General features: G+C 33.7%; 1 protein-coding gene and 1 long non-coding RNA gene across 2 annotated transcripts; both read right to left on the bottom strand.

Annotated features, from left to right (window-relative positions):
* Positions 1-1082: 1082 nt before the first annotated feature.
* LOC136811834 (uncharacterized) lies at positions 1083-3345 on the bottom strand. The gene is made up of 3 exons (XR_010847279.1): positions 3282-3345; positions 2825-2896; positions 1083-2188 (listed from the first exon to the last, which is right to left on the bottom strand). It is a non-coding gene; the product is annotated as an uncharacterized lncRNA (long non-coding RNA).
* Positions 3346-8571: 5226 nt separating this feature from the next.
* Positions 8572-18782, bottom strand: LOC136811835 (sterol carrier protein 2-like). Its single transcript, XM_067068462.1, has 5 exons — positions 18749-18782; positions 15143-15320; positions 10674-10761; positions 9050-9179; positions 8572-8606 (listed from the first exon to the last, which is right to left on the bottom strand). The coding sequence occupies exons 1-5, from the start codon at positions 18780-18782 to the stop codon at positions 8572-8574; spliced, it is 465 nt and encodes a 154-aa protein (XP_066924563.1).
* Between the last annotated feature and the right edge of the window lie 636 nt (positions 18783-19418).

Below are 19418 nucleotides of genomic sequence, written 5' to 3' on the forward strand. Positions count from 1 at the left end.
TCTCGGGATTGAATGCGCACCAATAGTCACAAATCGACTCTTTTAAAATTGTTTTTTTACAACCACTGCACAATTAGTCCGGGAGCCAAATCCTATATCTCCTTAAATAAGCACTTTTGCTTAACCCAAGATTCTACAGGATAAACTATATATTTTTGGAATTCTCAACTATCCTAGTTTTGGAAATGGTCGGTCCCCAAAGCTAACTCCTGGTCAATTTTTCATACCGGGCCCGAGTTTAGGGGTACTTTTTACCCTTTGTAAGGATTTGTTAAGGAAAATGCCATTCCAGGGATGATATAATTTGCTGTATCTAGTCAATCAGTTGACCAATTGCTTTGAAACTTTGCAAAAAGTTTCAAGGTAGGCTGATGATTATTTTCGGCAAAAAATTTTTGTGAAAAATTATTATTATAGGTTTGATGCAATACATCAGAAAAATTTCAAACAAACAGTATTTAGTATTTTTTCAGGGCTGGAAATGGTAAAATTGCCCATTTTTATGGGTTTTTACCTTATTTGAGCAATTTTCACCACTAATCTTGGTTAAAACGTCATCAAAAATAGTTTTAACTTGATTTTCGTGTAATATATCCTGAAAGATTACAATGCTGACTTAAAACTGACAAAACCAGGGTGCAAATGGACAAACCAGGGGGTAAAAATGCCCATTTTAGGCGATTTTTATCGTTTTTGGACCTATTTCACCCATAAAGCGGTTTTATGATGTACCAATTTTATTTCTGACCACTCATTTTGTAGTAGGAGCAATGGGAAAGTTATTTGTGGTTTTCATTGTCTGTAATCAGGGTCACGTGGGCAAATCAGGGGGTAAATACACCACTTCTTGGTAGTTGTTGCCTGAATTTGGATGTTTTTATTATATGGTAGCCTCAAATTTATGAAATTTTGAGATGGAAACCAGTTATATACCCTTCAGTCATTTCTTAGTACTTTTGTTGACAACCTACGCAAAATAATGACGGATTTAACTTAAGTTATGGCCAAATTATAACATTTTTTTGACGTAATTTTGTCAGTTTTTGCTTTGAAATTCCACTATATTGCTATTCAGAGCTTCCAAAAATGCTAAATACTGTTTGTTTGAAATTTTTCTGATGTATTGCATCAAAGTCTATCATAACACCTAGTTTGTGTCTCATTAAAAGTTGTTTGGGTAGGTCCCAGACTTAAAAAGGGTCAAAATTTAGTTAAAATACCCAAATTTTCCCTTTTTTTCCCCAGGCAAACCTTTAAAAATAATTTTTCACAAAAGTTTTTTGCCGAAAATAATCATCAGCCTACCTTGAAACTTTTTGCAAAGTTTCAAAGCAATTGGTCAACTGATTGACTAGATACAGCAAATTATATCATCCCTGGAATGGCATTTTCCTTAACAAATCCTTACAAAGGATAAAAAGTACCCCCTAAACTCGGGCCCAGTATGAAAAATTGACCAGGAGTTAGCTTTGGGGACCGACCATTTCCAAAACTACCCAGTGGGCACAGGACGTCCATACAAGGTCCATTTCGGACGAAAGGACGTCAAATGTGGACGACTTTAGGACGTCCTAAGGACGTGAAAAATGAAACGGATCCCGTCCGTCCGATGTTGGTCCAATACGGACGTCCAAAGGAACGCGAAAAGGACGTAATATGGACTTAACTTTTGTAAATGGACGTCCTGAAGACGTTTATCAGACGCCGAGTGGACACAATGTTTGTACTTGGACGTCCTTAGGACGTTTTTAAGACGTGATTTAGACGTCCAGATGGATTTAATTTTTGTATTTGGACGTCCTTTGGACGTGATTAAAACGTGCGGGATGACCTTATTTAGTCGTCTCTATGGAGTCGTATTCTCTTTTTTAAGCTTCTTGATTGTGACATTTGCATGGTCAAAATATTTATTTCTTGTTATAATTTTATTGCTGGTTTTTATAAACATCCGAACATTCTGTGCCCACTGGGTCAGAGTTTTGTTGAGATATTTATGTTTCTTTTCAAAAGAACTTTAATTTCGTTTATTGAATTATTCCAAGTTGACAATATATCACTAAATTCAGTTAGTTTTCTCGTCAACATAACAACAAAGGTTTCCTTCTTTTCCTTCAAGTCGACTCAGTCAGACATTGATAAAATCGATCTGCGAACACACGTTTGAAAGTCCTTCTTCTTAATGCACAACCTTGAAAGGAAAATAATAATTTATGAAAATAATTACAAATAATATGACAAAATCAAACAAAGGAATGTCTTTTTTTAGGATAATTATTGACTATAACCTTCCGGATAGCAGTGTGTCAAAATAAATTATTAACCTATGGGACAAAGGGTGTTAATTTGTCCTTCCTTAATTTTACCTTCACACAGACCCACTGGGACCCCTCCCCACTGGAAAAATTGGCCCGGTGGAAAATCATCCTCTAATTTTTGTCCCCATTGAAAATAATCAAATAAACCGATCCTCACTGCAAAATTTTATTCTATTTTTCTCTTCCCCACTGAATCTTCTGACTTAAAAACAAAAGAATTGAATTCCTTAGCCATAAAAAACATGGGAATAGTAATTCCTATCGAGTTTCAGTCCATTATTTTTATCCCCAATTGCTGAAATAATTTAGTCTACAAAGCAAGTTTTTTGAGATCATGATGTAAGCTCCATTTCACCTTTATTGATATAAATCTGAGGGTACAGGTTTCTCCCTTGAAAGGTTTTACCCAAAATCTTGGTACTTAATAAAGAGGGTATTTAGAAACTATGATCCCAGATCTGATGGATGAATCTAAGCATTTGTATCATATTAGTATCTATGAGGTTTACCTGTAACATGTTGATGATCTTTTGGTTCAGCTGGACTGACGAGTTAGATTTACGCAATAGTGTTGATCGAATCTGGAAAACAAAATGAGGAAAGAAAAGTTTTGATTTTGGGAAAGAGTAGAAAACCCTCAAAACCTTTATAACTACAAGCTCTTTTTTATAATAGATAGTAATGAAGCTACAACAATTTAAGAACAGTGCTAAGTGAAATTGAATTGCAAGAAATTCAAGAGTAAAATTGGATAAAGAGCCTAAAATATCTCAATCTCGTCCTAAATAAAAACAGAAAGCAGGATTGAGGGTCACGGAACAAAAACTTTAATCGATGTTATCTCAATTACCTCTCATTTCATTCCTAAGTGGTTAAATTTCTCACTGGGTCACTGAAAGAGGGGTGTATTATTCGTCATGATAAAGTTGACTGTTGGTACCTAAAACACACCAAAGAATAGCATACCTTGCTTTGAACAATCAGTTATTTTTGCATTTTCCAGAGGGCCAGTAGGATTATGGGTACGAACTAAAAGGTAAAGTAAGGATTTCTGATACGAATGAAACTTAAGTTTCTCAAAGAAAACCCAATATACAATACCACACGAAAATAAGCCTTATTTTGATTAAATAATAACGCCTTTTGATCGAAAATCTTTCTCCAATTTTGTACGTCTTCCACCACAGAAGTGGGTTGTTGTCAATCAAAAGTCACATTATTGCATTCACCGCTCTCTTTTTGAACAAAATATTTTTGTCTCCTCTGTTTTTCAGAAAAAAATAATTTGTACTTGCTTCCCAAAGAACTTATCAAAAAAATGAAACTTTAGAAACTCATTATGTTATGATGCCATCTAATTTTCAGAATTTTCTAGCCAATTGCAATTATTAGAGAAAAGATCTCCTTAGAAATTTCACTCACCTGAAACTGATCAATCAAAAGTCTTTGCTCCATCTTTTCAGCATAAGCTCCTTAAAAATGAAAGTGGCAAAAATAATAATCTTATTCCAACATTTTATAAACTGAAGAGCACCACATTAAAATTGGCTCACTAAAAAGTTTCAAGAAAAAGAATCAAAACAAAACATTCGAAATTTTGGCGATTCGAATGTTCAAAATGAATTTCGTATTCGAATGTTTTAAAAAAAAGACCGTTTCTAAATCAAAACATTCGAAACGCACATTAGAGAAAATATTTTTCTAAAAATTGAAAAGGCCTACCGCTTGCTAATTAAACCCAACTAAAAATGCCTGAAAAACAACACAAAGTACAGAAACAAACGTTTTGATGTTTGAGAAAAGAAGGCCTTGTTTTATTGCTTGGATGTGTATCTTAAGAAGTCTTGAATTCATGTGGCCCCTTGTGTTTTATTGTTTACAAAATAGAATGGAAAAGCTTAAACCAAAAGTCGAACGTCGAACGAGAACACTCAAAACTTGATCAGTGGTGGAAGAAACCAGGATGTTCAGAATACAAAATGCAACAAAAAGAAATTTCTTTAAAACGCTAGGTTTTTGTGAGCCTGTGGTACTGTAATGTTTTATTCCTTCGTATAAATATATGACGGTATACTACTGTATGAAACAAAGAAAGAAGCCAATTTTTGCACTTACTCTTCTATAATCTTGTACTTGTATCCTCCACTTTAAGCATCTTTGAACCATAAAGAAGATGCCGAGATTAAACACCCATAAATATGGATCTTCCTGCCATTTTGTCTTTCCTCACGAAGTTTGCTTTGAAAAATCTCTGTCGCCTCAAAAAATGTATAGAGAAACTTTTAACGGCCAATCAGTCACCGTATTTCATTCTTATTTCAAGAGTAGTGGGGGTTATTTGAACTAACATTTATAACTGACAGTGTAAATATTTAAACATTTTATGTCTTTGGAAAGATATGAAATGAACTTCTATAATGTGAAATCTTGCGAACGCTCCATTTTTGCATTTACAAACTCATGTTACGAAATATTTCACCCCGGCTCAACATGTTTGTATAACTCGCTACCAACTTCCAATCCCGGCTAAATATTTTGGGCGATTACGGACGCCTATTGACGTCCTGAAAAAATAAGTCCATAAGACGTTTAAGGACGTTGCGATGGAGGGGACGGCTTGGACGGGCGGACGTGATTTGGACGTCATATAGGCGTCCTCCGGACTTTCTGTGCCCACTGGGTAGGATAGTTGAGGATTCCAAAAATGTATAGTTTATCCTGTAGAATCTTGGGTTAAGCAAAATGCCATTTTTTGGGTTTGGCTCCCGGACTAAATACTATTGTCCATTGAATGGTAAAATGTAAATCATCTCCTTACTTTGCTCCTGAACGTTTTGGATAAAAGCATCCATCACTTTAAGCTTCGGATGTTCGTAAAACATTTTTTTTTGACCAATTTTAAACGATTTCTTAAAATTTTGGTTGTCTCAGTTCACAAAGTTTAAAAAAGGTTCTTAACTTCTTAATATTTTTGCCATTGAAGTCTTATGTTCTTATTCACTCTTAGGTTTCAAATAAACGTCCCCCCCCATTTTTGAAAATTTTCCGATCCCTCGGCTTTTTAGCCCCCCCCCCCATTTATTAATTTTTGAGAATATTTTCAGCTGTCAAAGAGAGCCCCTTATTTTGCTCTAAAGATTTTCGCCTATATTTACCTTATTTTTAGGTTTTCAGAAGTACCCCCGGCAATTAGGCCCCCGTTTATTCGACCCCCCCTTATTTGGAACCTAAGAGTACTTCATTATAATAAAAAAACGTGTATGCTCATCGTAAAAAAATTCCTTGAAGCTTCAGTTGAAGTACTTCAAGTTCGTCACAATTATTTCCTTTTATTTGATACATTTTAGATTGGCTCGTGTATAAGAGAGACATCTTTGGGTAAAGAGCGGGGAGCTCGTCGAAAATCGTCCAAACCAAAACCATTCGCCTTACACCTCGTTTTTGCGGACGTTATCAAGAACGGGTACAGCTGGAAAAATGAAAATGGACAAATGAGGTTTGTAGGATTGCTTAAACGGGGCGGATTTCTAATTAAAGTCTGTCTCGAAATAATTTGCAGCTGGAGAAAAAAATGGCTGTAACTTTTGATAGAATTCGAATCAAGTTGCGATTTTGTGCTCGTTAAAAAGATATTCGTGAGTGGAATATTATCAAGTAAAAAATTGAGAAAAAAAAAGGAAAATGAAAATGAAAAATGAAGAAGAAAAAAATCAATTTTGCGAAATGTGGTATAATACCATTCACAGGAGTGCTCGTCAATCTAGATCATATCAATGTGAAAAAATTCCCAAATTTCATCAATAAAAGATATCAAAAAAGTTTATTGATGGTTGATCGACAAAGGCTGTTTTTTGTCGTTTTTTACCAGTTTTTATATTTTACAGATCAACCAATAACCTTCTTTGATATCTTTTGATGAATGAATATTTTGAACTTTTTGACAGTGATGATGATCTGAGATTGAAAATCCATCCGTGAAAATGGTAATATACCATTTCTAAAAAGTGATTTTTTTCTTCATTTTTCATTTTCATTTTCCTTTTTTTTCTCATTTTTTTTACTTGATAATATTCCACTCACGAATATCATTTAAACAAGCACTTAATCGCAACTTGATTCGAACTCTATCAAAAGTTACAGCCATTTTAGTCTCCAGCTGCAAATTATTTCGAGACAGACTTTAAGTCTTGAACTTATTTCGTGATATGACAATCTCTATAACATAGAGGTTTACCTTAAGGGAACAAATTTTGGTGAAAACTATAAATCAAAAATTTGAATTTTTTTCCTAAATTTTTGTGAAAGAATTGTTTTGAGCAGGAAAAAATTATTATAATTGCAATATTGACACTTTTCTTTTGTTTGGAGTTAGTGCACAAAGGTTTCTAGACGATTAAAATTGTTCCATTCATTACTTTTTGCTTTATTTCTACTATGTATAAATTAGTCGTCTAGCTTGCTAGACTATTCGGGAGGATTCTTCCCATTTCGGAAGAATCTTCCAATTTTGGAAGAATCTTCCCGATCGAGTTAGTGGCACAGACTGTCAGATTGTCTAATCCTGACCACCCCTTTCTAATCCCGACCTACCTCTAATTTACAGAAAATACTGTCTTTACTTTAAATTTAAATTTAAGGGCCCTTCTACACTTGAACAATTAAACATCGAGGCAAAATTTGGTATTGTACAAAACATTGATATCAAAAAAAAAGTTGGTAAAAAAAAAGAAAGTTGGTATCAAAAAAAAAAAGTTGGTATCAAAAAAAAAAATTGGTTTAAAAAAAAAGTTGGTATCAAGAAAAAAAGTTGGTATCAAAAAAAAAAAGTTGGTAAAAAAAAAAAGCCAAAAAAAAAAGTTAGTACCAAAAAAAAAAATGGTATCAAAAAAAAGTGGAAAACAAAATTTTTTAATTTCCGCAGAATATCAGNTCTCCATTCCCCCCTCTTTTCTTTCCCCCACCATATTTCAAAATTTTTCGGTTCCCCCCTCTTTTTTGAATTTCCCCAGCTATTTGAAGATTTTGCGGTTCCCCCATATGGTTAACATAAAAATGCCTTAAATCAAATTTGAAATTTTGGGAAAGCTTGAAAATATAGCCTTGAAAGTACTGGGAAAATGAAATTGTATTGAAAAGTTGGTTTATTTAAAAAGGTTGGCTGATTGTATTGCTTAAACAGGTTTTGCAATAAGATAACCTTGAGATCAGTGAAGTTCCCCCAGTCAAAATTTCCTAAATTTATGGTTTTCCCCCCTCTTTATTTCCCCCCAGCAAATTTCAAATTTTTCATTTTCCCCCATACTTTAAAAATAGGGCCAAAATCAGAATCCCCCCCCCCTTTATAAAGGGGGGGGGAGGACACTATGACAGTATTTATCAAATATGAGATATCTTTCAAGCTTTTTCAATCATCAAACCAGGAAAATATCTTTGGAAAGAAAATAGATACCTGGATGCAGTTTTTTTTACTTGTTTCCTTGATAATTCCTGATTGATTTAAAAAAAGAATGAACAGATTTGGATGATTTAAAGGTAAGTACTAATGCATTGAAGTTCATTTTTGTAAATTCTTCCTCGTTCCGCGCAAAAAATCCCGACGAGTGCGCACCCTATTATTGGCGTAAGCCCAAAATTGGGCTGTCGTGGAATAAGGGCTGGCGTAAAAGGAGCTGGTGTTAAATTAGGGCCGGCGTAAAAAGGGCCGATAAAGTATTACTATCTAGAGTCCAAAGTCCATCCACAGATATGCGATATACCGTGAGAGGTCCTAAAGCCGACAGCCCAGCCTAATTCCGACCCCCCAAATAACTGTTATGAAAAAAAATTCTATGTTTACAAACATTCCCTCTCCAAGTTGAACGATAAACTATTGCTAGAACTCTCGAAACAAAACATCTAACAAGATAGCTGTAATGTCAAGATGTCAATTAATGTAATTAAAAAGTGTGAGTTGTAAAAATAATTACCTTTTATTCTGGATCAGTTGTTCATGTTTAAAACGATAACAGTTTTGTAATAAAAGTGACTTGTGCGGGAAAAATACGAAACAACTTGGACTGGTTTCCATCAAGAAACAAACAGACTAAATTGTAAAAATGGCGCGAAGTTGAAAAAAGGGCGGATGCGGTAGCACTAATTTGAATAACAAACATCGAATCAATGAGGCGGCAACATCAACGCCCTCTTTACCACCTATAAGTCCGGATGTTTATTTACGGAAGCAGACGGAAGGCCCCGCAATCGGACAGCTCTTCATTTAAGTGTACTCTTTGACGACATATATTATCTTTACTAGAATAGGAGCAAGGTGTCATGTAATACATAATAATTGTAATATACGTCGTCTATTTGTATTCTTATCATGTAATATATAATATAATGTAATATACGTCGTCTATATGTATCCTTACACAAAGTCCTAGCCCCGCAATCAAGCCAAGTGCCAGTGTAAAGTAATAGAAACCAGGCTTGATTACGTAACGTTTCAAAATGAGCACGCTCGTACACACAGTTACATCAAAATGCCTCGAAAATGTCAATATGAAAATTGCGTAATCAGAGAACGTATGTCTCGCTCATTATAAAAAGGCTGAGACAAACTTTCAATAATTGGATTGTAACATCGAGTCAAGTCTCTTTTGTTAAGTCACAAGGGGGTAAATAAAACAGACCTTGATACATTTATCGTTCGTTTCAAAAAAAACTATTTCTATCGAAACCATTGTCGCACTTACCAGATGATTGGCCTCTTAAAACAACTCCATCTTTTTTAGCGTCAACAAACCAGACACCTTTCTTTCCATCAGCTCCGGCAAGTTCAAATGAGAAAATTGCTTTGAATTTCTTGATGAGTGTAGCTTTCTCCTGATAAAAAACAGAACAGCAAACAAGCGCGTTATTGAAAAAGGCTTACTTTGATACATAATTAGTATGGTCGTGTTACAAAAATACAGACTGTTCGTACAAAAAAAATAAGATCTACAATCAGTTCCAAAATACTTGGCACAAAAGGGAAATTCTACAGGAAATTTTTTAGCCACAAACAATTTGGAAGCGCTCTAAATTAGATTGGTAGGGTAGAAGGGTAGAGTTTTATTCTATATAAATCCATACTCTCGCTAGACTTAACACTGAAGACCTTAGGATCTGGGGATCCAGAAGTTCAAAAATGGTCTGGTTGGGCTTGAAATATAACTTAGAAACCAATAAATCCCTTCCAGATCGAAATATTCGATGAAATCAAGTTGAAGGCCCGAAATTGACATTTTCGCTTAAACTTTAAATATTGAAAAATGGTAAAATAGCCAAAATAGCCAATATGTTATGGCATTGATTGTAGCTGAAACTTTCTCCAGACCTTCTATACTCTATAAAATTCTATGTAGTTTTTTGAGAGCTTTAGAATGGTATACATGATATTGTCCATTTCCAAATGAATTTAAAAATTTCGCCCTTAGGGTTTTGCCTGAGGAAAATAGAAATTGCCCAAAAAAGGGATGTTCCACCAGTGGGATTTTAGGGGATTTTTTCCTGAGGCATAAGCATAAATTATACTAAACGACCCCATTAAATAGAACTGCCGAGTTGGGTGTAAAATTACGAAAATGAGACAATTTCATGGCCAATAAGGAATATCCTAAGTTAAGGACAAGAGTGTTGGGACCTTATTGGAAGACGCGATATTATCTCTTCCATCATAGTCTAGATCTAGACTAATACTGTAATTTAGAATTCCAGGTCAATAATCAGCTTCACCTAATTATCAAACACTAAAAGGTGAACAGTACTGCAAAAGAGAAGTGTGCTCGTCAAAAGAGGAAAATTATTCAAAACACTCTCTCGCGCGGTTTTTTTATGGCAAACATACTCCTATTTTTTACTTTGTAGAAGAATTGTCCCTATTTTGCGTAATAAGACTAATAGCCTGGAAATCTCTCCCATTGAGTTTCAAGCCGAAGGCTTCCAAACTTTTCCAGAAAGAAAAATAAGCGAATAAACGAGTCGTTGAATATTAACTCTTTCTAAGAAGGTGGCGAGAAATCTGTTAAAACAAAGCTTCAAAACATAAGCTTTTTATTCTTATACGGACATACAAAATTTTTGAAGCCATTCAATGTTCTAAAATTTTTGAGTTTTAAGCCTAAAAAAGTTTTCAAAATATTTTTATTGTTACCATTTTGAGACCATTTTGAGACCATTTTGTGAAGATTCGTTACTATTTTTAGACTCGGTGCGTTGTGCTATTGGGTGTTTTCGATCCCCAAAGCCTTACAATGTTCTTAACTTGTTCTTAAGATTTTGGCTATCGAAGCCTTATGTTCTTATATAGTTTGTTCTTATAAAAAAACATGTTTATACCTCCTTTAAACGGCGCTCAATTTCTTTGAAGACGACTTCTGATTGGAAAGAGCTTTCAATGCAATGTGAAGAATCTGTCATTGAAGTCCTGAATAAATGTTAAAAAAATGTCAGTGGTGGTGGCCAATCAGAAAGATAATTAGAATATAAACATCTTTTTGATTTAGAACTATATCCAGACTTAGATTAAGCCTCAATAAAAACGTATAATTATAAAATTATTAGTGCCTTTTTATGTTTCATCTTTATTTTATTTAGTATTTTCAACACTTTCTCTCCTTGAGCTCAGATCTCTGATCTTCACCATATATATACATGGTCAATTCTTGATATGCGTAAGTCATTTTTCTAACGGTCTGGACAGCCTCCAGAAAAATATACTTATAGTATACTAGACGATGCTATCGTCCGTATAATATGTTATTATGATATAACATAGTTTGTATATTATAAAACGTAATATGTTTCGCGGCGGATAGAGTCTGTGTTTACGGACGATATCAATTTGGCGCTTTTCTTGATTTTATCTTTGCCCTTACCGACCTTGGAGAAGGGTCGGTGAATTTTGCGGAAAATCCCTGCAGATTTATAGACGAACTTGGTAGAGAAAATCAAAACAACACAAAATCGAAGGGATGCAAGTAGGAAGTGAACTTTATCCAAAAAATGGTTGTTTTCTTTGAGCATGATGGTTCTGGGTCTGGTGAAGAAGAATGTTCTTGTAGGATCATTTGGAGGCTGAAGATAAGACCTTACATAAACGCATTCATCTTTAGCTTTTATGACAATATTAGTTAGAAGGGATTGTTTTCCTCAAGGCCCACAAACAAATTCTAACTTTGATTTTTTGGAAATTTTATTCAACTTGATGCCTGACACCTGAAGTAGCATCTAAAGGTAAGGTTTATATTCACTAGATTTCGCAGTTTCTTTTATGGTAGCAGGAATCAGTGTCAGTTGAGACTGAATTATTGACTTTTTCCAGTTCTGTCAAGTAATGATTTTGTGCGCGCAAAAAATTTTCAATCTCTGTAAAGTTTTTTCTAAGATAGTCCAAATTTTAACAGATTTTACTTCCTAGTTATTTTTTTGTTGGGCTTGATTGAGTTTGATGTTTAGCTATCTTTTTGTATTTTTTGATAGTCATTTTTTCAGCTTGGCACTTGAGTGAAAGTAGTGGTACCAGCAATATTTTAAAAACCATGGTTATCTAGCATATTTCAACCAATGCATTTCTACAAAATTCAACCAACACCTCTCACAAAATCAGACCGACACCTTCCACCTTGTCTAAACAAGACTTTCTGCGATATCTAAACAACATTTTCCACGGTGGCTGATCAACACTTTCCATTATGACTGAAGGAATAACCCTCCACGATATCTGAACAACACTTTCCACAACATCTGAACAACGACACCTTCTATGATACAAGAGCAGTACTCAAGCATCTTCAAATATCTGAACAAAAAGTTTCTTTTTGACTATATTTTTAGCAAGCAGCTGGTTCGTTCAAAAACAGCTTTTCTAAGCCTTCAGAGGTCTATGTAAAATTTGAACCAAAATTTTTTTAGGACACATTTCTAACATTACATCATCAGAAAAAATCGTATCGAAAAGAATCTTTTTTCACTTCAAATTTCCACATTCTTCTGGAGAAATGCAAAATTATATCGGCTACCTAATCAGACTATACACAGAATGCAAGATATAAAAATTTCTCCTGACCGTAGGGTAATTCAAGGTGAAAACCTGCAATCTTTTCATAAATTTACGGTGAAATTTCAGCTAATCACCATGTCATTATTGAAAGATTAACAGTTTTTCACCGCCAATTCATCTAAAAGGTCAAGGTAATTTTTTTTGATTTTTTCCTATGATACTGTATACCGTGAAGTCTGGTATAGCCATCAAATGACTGACCGCAATCAAAGCAGCAAAATTTCAAAATAAATGAACTACGCAGCTCCGCTCGCACCTCTACTTACAATTTTTTATTTTGATTTAACTTTGTATTTTAATGACCAGCCAGGTCACTCATTTAAGGGTTATGCATGTTAGCCTCCACTAAGTTACCCCGATCTCACGGTAGTTTACAAATTTCATCTAAAATTTTACAACCATAATCCTGCGAAAACATAAATTTTGTTTGAATTTTGTAAAAAACTAAAAATTTATCATAATTCCTGAACCAATGATCAAAACTACTTTAGATTTGAAATATAGGGTCACTGTGATGATTGAAATATATTTGTAAGGAAAAATTCCCCAAAAAATCTGTGGTTCAAATTTTCAATTTTAGACCTGAGGCCGAGAAGGCGTTTTTGACTGAACCAGATGTTTTGCAAAAAATACCTAGTCGAAATAAAACCACGTTTTAAATTTCTTTACTCAAATATCCTTTTAAATCATCCAAGTGACAATTCCATAAAATCCCACATAAAAATGAATTGATTTATTCAAAATTTTAAAAAAGATAACCAAAAATATGAAAGAAATTTCATACATTGATTTTGGCATGACAAATCTGCCCTTGAAAAATTCCTTTCAATTTTTTTTTTTAAAGAGTGAGAATTTTAGCATGGTATATGGATTGTGTCTAAGACTTTCTTTTTTACTTTCTTTATAAAAAAAAACAAAATTTAAAATATTCAATATGATTCAATTATATGATAATTGTAAATAATGCCTTTTATATACAGTAAATGCCCATACTGAATACAGAAGGGCAAAATAGCAAATATTAACATACAGACATATAGCAGTTCCTAAGAAGATAAATAAACAAAAGTCTTTCTTAATGGCCATCTTGCTAGGAATGGTTGCTTTTTTGTCCACAATTCAAGTTGGTGTCAACATCATTGGAAAGGTTTATCACCTTTCTAAAAATAAAAAGTTTTAGCACCTACTTGTATAATTTTTCACTATTTTGAAACTACCAAGATTATTTTGAATCTTTCATATTTTTAATTATATCAGTACACGTTGTTTTTTTTATAAGAACAAACTATATAAGAACATAAGGCTTCGAGGCCCAAAAATTTAAGAACATTCTAAGAACATTCTAAGGCTTTGGAGACTTAAAAACGTGCATTTTCTTAAGAAATTACATCAAAATGCTCAAAAAATGCTGAAAATAAGAACATTTTAAGAACATTTTTAGGCTTCAAATCCAAAAAACTAAGAACATCCGAAGGCTTCGAAAATTGTTGACGTTCTTATAAAAAAAAAAACGTGTATATGACAACTTGGCACAGGAAAAAAATTTATAAAATTCACCTTGACTTTTTAGTGAATTCACAGTGAAAAGCTGCAATTTGACAATTCGCAGTGAAATTTCACCTTTTCATCTTGAATTATTAATTGCGGCTTTTCACCGTGAATTCACTAAAAAGTCATGGAATGATTTATATTGAATTTTTCCTGTGTTGGACTTGGTTTTGGTAGACTATAAGGTGGGACCAATTTGATTTGTTGTTTTACAGGCATACCACGACCGAACCTAAAATTTACCTAAAGCTTGCGGTCTGTAAAAAAAACGACAAAATTATATTGGCTTGCCTAAACTATATCTGTAGACAAAAAATCAAAACAAACAATTATGCCTTTTATGAAAATTAAAAAAAAATTCATAAAGAAAAATAATGCATTAATTTGTAAAAAAGCTGTTTGTGATTTGAAAAATACCACTCTTCATAAAATTTTCCTAGAGCAATTAGACAAAACATATACCACATACACTGTAGATAAACCTGGTAGATGCAAGTTTGCATTATGAAAAGATGAGTCTTTCAAAATAAAAATAAAAGAGAAAAATGCTTTACCTCTTCTTCTCTCTTTTATAGCTTTCTTGAAAATAATAAACAAACCATTTACATAAAACACCTTGTTGCAAAGAAGTTACAAACTAAAGTACTAGCTAATAGGAGGCTGAGAGACTAAAATGCTAAAGAATTGCATAAAACATTTCCACACTATACTATATACTTAGATCAACTTTCTGTCGCCCTGTTTTGGAATCATTATTCCAGTCGGGTCAATCTGTATTCACAACAGGAACTGCCGGGAGATTTACCAGTCAGACCCGACTGTTTATTTACATTTGTTCGAACCGGGCCGGCCGATCACACCGCTAACCAAAATCCAAAATTTCCGCTTTTCTACCGAATTGATATAGTCTAAGACAACAGCTACTCCCGTAAAAAATTCCCGTCTTCACGTTTGTTCCTCTTAGATGAAACTCGTCTTAGACTATAGCATAGTCTAATAGTATACTACTTATAAAATTACTTCGGAAACAAAGCGTACGTGAGATAAATCACGGCACTTTTTTGGCCAAAATTTGTATAAATTTTTTTTTTTCGAAAATCGGGCTCCGTCACTTTGTAAAAAAATTTAGAAAAAAACTAATAGGCCAATCTCAAGGAAAGCTGATAACAAAAGGCACATTATAATCAAATTAACTCACTGTTGTAATTGCATCGGTTTATATTTCTTGTACAATCCTACAACGCATGCGCCACCCAAGCCTAAGTTATGTTGTAGACCAACTTTCGCGTTTGTAACTTGTCTTTTATCACACTCGTTGCGAAGTTGTTTGCAAAGTTCATAACATTGAGCCAATCCTAAGATAAGATGAGAGAGATCTAATGAGTTGATACAAAATTTTCCTCTAATGATCAATTTAGTGTCTTCCAGGTTACAAAACACCCCTGCGCTTAGACTATACTGAGTCAAGTGGAGGTCTGCTGGTTTATACAAGATCTGATATTTTGATGCATCAGCTTACATCTTTTGTTTTCCCTAAAGGTATCGAGGTCATTCCTTTTGAAATCAATCTTAGGAAAACTAAGTGGTGCGTTTTTATGATTTATAGAAATCCTACAATTCACAAATCTAAAGAAAAAATCCAAAATTTTTTATCAGTTCTTTCTGCAGGCTTAGATTTTTATAGTAGATCTTATAATAATTTTATGGTGGTAGGTGATTTTAACTTGGAACCTGATAACGAATTACTAAAAAATTTCATGAATGCTAATGATCTCTACAATCTGATCAAACAAAAAACCTGTTTTAAGTCAGAAAATGGCACCTGCATTGACTTAATTTTAACAAACAGGAAGCATTCCTTTCAATTTACAGGTGCCTTAGAAACGGGCTCAAGTGACTATCACCTTCTTATCCATACTATGATGAAATCTACTTATGTAAAATTACCCCCTGTACGAAGGAAGTTTAGGGATTATAAAAATTTCAATTCTGTTATATTTTTAAACGAACTAAATTGTCAACTTAAAGATAGAAATATTGTAGATTATAGCTTATTTGAGAAAATTTTTGTAAATTTATTAAATGAGCATGCACCATCAAAGACAAGGTTAATCCGCGCTAATAATAAGCAGCATGTAACCAAAGAACTCAGGAAAGCCATTATGCTCCGATCAAAACTAAAAAACATAGCAAATAATACCAAAAATCCTGAAGATGTTGCTCGTTATAAGCGTCAGAGAAATTTTGTCGTCAATATGAATAGGAAAGCCAAGAAATCTCTCTTCAGTAAAAGTGACCCAAAACAATCTCCTAAAGGCTTCTGGGACACATTCAAGCCTTTCTTTTCAAATAAGGTCAATTTTGTTGATGAGAGAATTCAGCTCATTGAGGATGATAGCATTTTATCTCGAAATATAGATATTGCTGAAACCTTCAATGAGCACTATCACACTGTAACTGAACGCTTAGACGTTCCTCGTTGGAATTCTGTTAATGGTGAAATCTCGGACAACGTCAATTCAGCCATAGATAAATTCTCTTGTCATCCAAGCATTATAAAAATTCGCGAAAATAGGCAAGATATTGACGCGTTTGAGCTTTCACTAGTAACAAATTCAGAAACACTCAAGGTTATAAATAGCCTGAACGATTCTAAGTCAGTCAGTGGTGATATTCCTACTAAGATCATAAAGTTAGCCAAATTTGTTTGTGCTCCTACACTGACATCGTGTTTCAACCACAGTCTTGAATCACAACATTTTCCTGATAGCTTGAAGCAGGCTGATATTATCCCAGTCCATAAAAAGAAAAGCAAGCACGACAAGGATAACTACAGACCCGTCAGTTTGCTCCCTTCCCCGGCAAAAATCTTTGAAAAACTAATATCGAAACAATTAAACATTTTTCTCGAATCCTTCTTCTCTACTAAACTCTGTGGTTTTCGCAAACAGTATAGCACACAGAGTGCTTTACTTAACATGTTGCGAAAATGGCAGATGTCGCTTTCTAATTCTGAGAAAATTGGAGCAATTCTGATGGATTTGTCTAAAGCCTTTGACTGCTTGCCTCATGATCTTCTAATCGCTAAACTTCATGCGTATGGACTTGGAAATAAAAGCCTCGCTCTTATCCATAGCTATCTTTCAAATAGGAAACACAGGGTCAGAGTGGGTTCATCTTACAGTAGTTGGCTACCTTTGCTATTTGGAGTGCCTCAAGGATCTGTTTTAGGTCCAATCCTTTTCAATGTTTTTATCAATGATTTATTTTATTTTGTAAATGAAGATGACCTCTGTAACTTCGCCGATGATAATACTCTTCATAAATGTGCTTCTTCCTTGCAAGAAGTCATTGAAGCCTTAAAATTAGACTTGCAAGTTATTCTCGCTTGGTTTGAACATAACTCTCTTGTAGCCAATCCGGAGAAGTTCCAGATGTTATTTCCAGGTACTAAAAATGCAAATATATCTATTGACATAGGAAATTTTTCACTAATATCTTCTGAGAATGCTCTTCTTCTTGGTATAACTATCGACAGTGCTTTATCATTTTATACTCATATTCAGGATCTATGTAAGAAAGCCTCTCAAAAAACTAAATCTATCCTGAGAATGAGATCATATTTGAACCAAGATCAGGCAGACTTATTATTTAATAGTTTTATATTATCTACCTTTAAGTATTGCCCTCTCATTTGGATGTTTTGCAGTAAGATGGCACATAATCTTTTGACTGAAGCTCACTACAGAGCTCTTAGAGCTAAAGAAAATCTTCTAAATCTTGATTATGACGAGCTTTTGGTTAAAGCAAATTGTGCGTCTATCCATACTCAAAACCTCCAACTCATGTTAGTGGAAGTTTATAAGAGCGTCAATAATATCGGAAATAAACTAGGCTGGGACCAGTTTGAAATTATCCAGCGTGAAACAGGGAGTGATGATGAGGATAACGATTCCCCACGTCCTCCAAAACTTAGAAGAGGCGCTCAAATTAAACTTCCACTGCCAAAAAATGCAGTTTGCTTGAACTCCTTTAACTATCGGGCAGGACAGGCTTGGAATAGATTGCCCAATGAGACCAAAACATCTGAATCATTAGAATGCTTTAAAACAAAAATTTTGAAAGCAAAAATATATTGTTCTTGCAAACTGTGCTCAATCTTTTAATGTTTTTAGAATTTTTATCCTATATTATTTACTATTAAGTAAATATTAGATTGTCACGTGGTTTTAATTAGTCTTTTGTACTATTTTGTTTTGTACCAACGTTAAATAAAGAATAAATAAAAAAATAAAAAAAAATAAAAATAAAAAAAATAAAAAAAAGTACAAGTTAGTGTTCTTATTTTCACTATTTTGTGATTATCTTTGAGCAATTTCCTAAAAAGACAGGTGTTTTAGAGTCCATAAAGCCTTAAAGGTCTTTAAATTGTTCAAAATATGTTGGCCATAGAGCCCTTATGTTCTTATATATTTGTTCTTATAAAAAAAGTTCATAAAAAAAGCTTTGCCTGTTCATCGTAAATGTTTAGAATGGTCAATATCCAAGTTTTGCAGACCGGGAGGGAATACTTCCATACTACGAGATCCGCCATTAGGATACTTAGACAATTCCCCTATTTAAAAAAAAAGGGAAAATTTGACAACCAAAACCTTTTTTCAAAGGTTTTTAAGCTGAGAAAAATGCATTTTATATTCACAATTGTATTCTGATTAACATCGTAAGTTAATGAAAGAAGCGACACTGAAACAGTGATACAGTATACATCAAAGCAACGATGTAAAAATAATAGATAACCAACTACCTCTAGAAGGCACTTCTCCCAAGAGAACAACCATTGTTTTCCTATTGAAATGAGCACTCCTTTAAATAGCTCTGTGTGCAGTGCGTGTTATGCTTTTAGCTAGATTTTGACACACTTTTTGACATCCACTGAATTGATAGAAAATTTGAATTGTTATTTACTGCAAATTTTGGAATTTTTTTCAAAAGATAAAGGTACCAATCTTTAGACAAATTGACTACGGATCGGCCTGATACCACTTAATCTTCATCTGGATAAATAAACGCTCATAAAATGATGTTATCTGAAAAATATATGTGTGATTTGAAGTGCGATATCTCACGAATGAAAAGTGCATGAAGGTTGCCTGATACAAAATAAACAGATGAATGTTTATAGTACAATAATATCTAATTAAAAAATTCCTTCTGTGAGGCTGCCTATGGGAAAATACACTTTTCTAACCCAAATTTTGGAAAAATATACATCACGTGATCGATTTTGTCCAATAGAAGGTTGCAAATGAAGCAAGTTTTTATTTAATTGCACTTTTTACGATGCAAAATGTCATTAATATTTTTACAACCGTAACACGGATGTTTTTTGAGAATCAAGGCAAGTTGGTTATCTACAGGGTGTCCCTAATTAAAGTAACGAGTTTGAACATGCGATTGAGTAGAAAAGTTTGTGT

Source organism: Clytia hemisphaerica, unplaced genomic scaffold (genome assembly GCF_902728285.1).
Source record: "Clytia hemisphaerica strain Z4C2 unplaced genomic scaffold, Clytia hemisphaerica genome assembly, whole genome shotgun sequence".
Classification (NCBI taxonomy): Eukaryota; Metazoa; Cnidaria; class Hydrozoa; order Leptothecata; family Clytiidae; genus Clytia; species Clytia hemisphaerica.

Bases quoted from the DNA above. Each gene is read 5' to 3' on its own strand.
- LOC136811835 (XM_067068462.1), bottom strand. From the start codon at position 18,782: ATGGTTGTTCTCTTGGGAGAAGTGCCTTCTAGAG. The intron at 10,762-15,142 runs GTGAGTTAATTT...ACATTTATTCAG, and splicing joins AAACCGATGCAATTACAACA to GACTTCAATGACAGATTCTT. The intron at 8,607-9,049 runs GTAAGTGCGACA...CTCCTATTCTAG, and splicing joins TTTAAGAGGCCAATCATCTG to TAAAGATAATATATGTCGTC.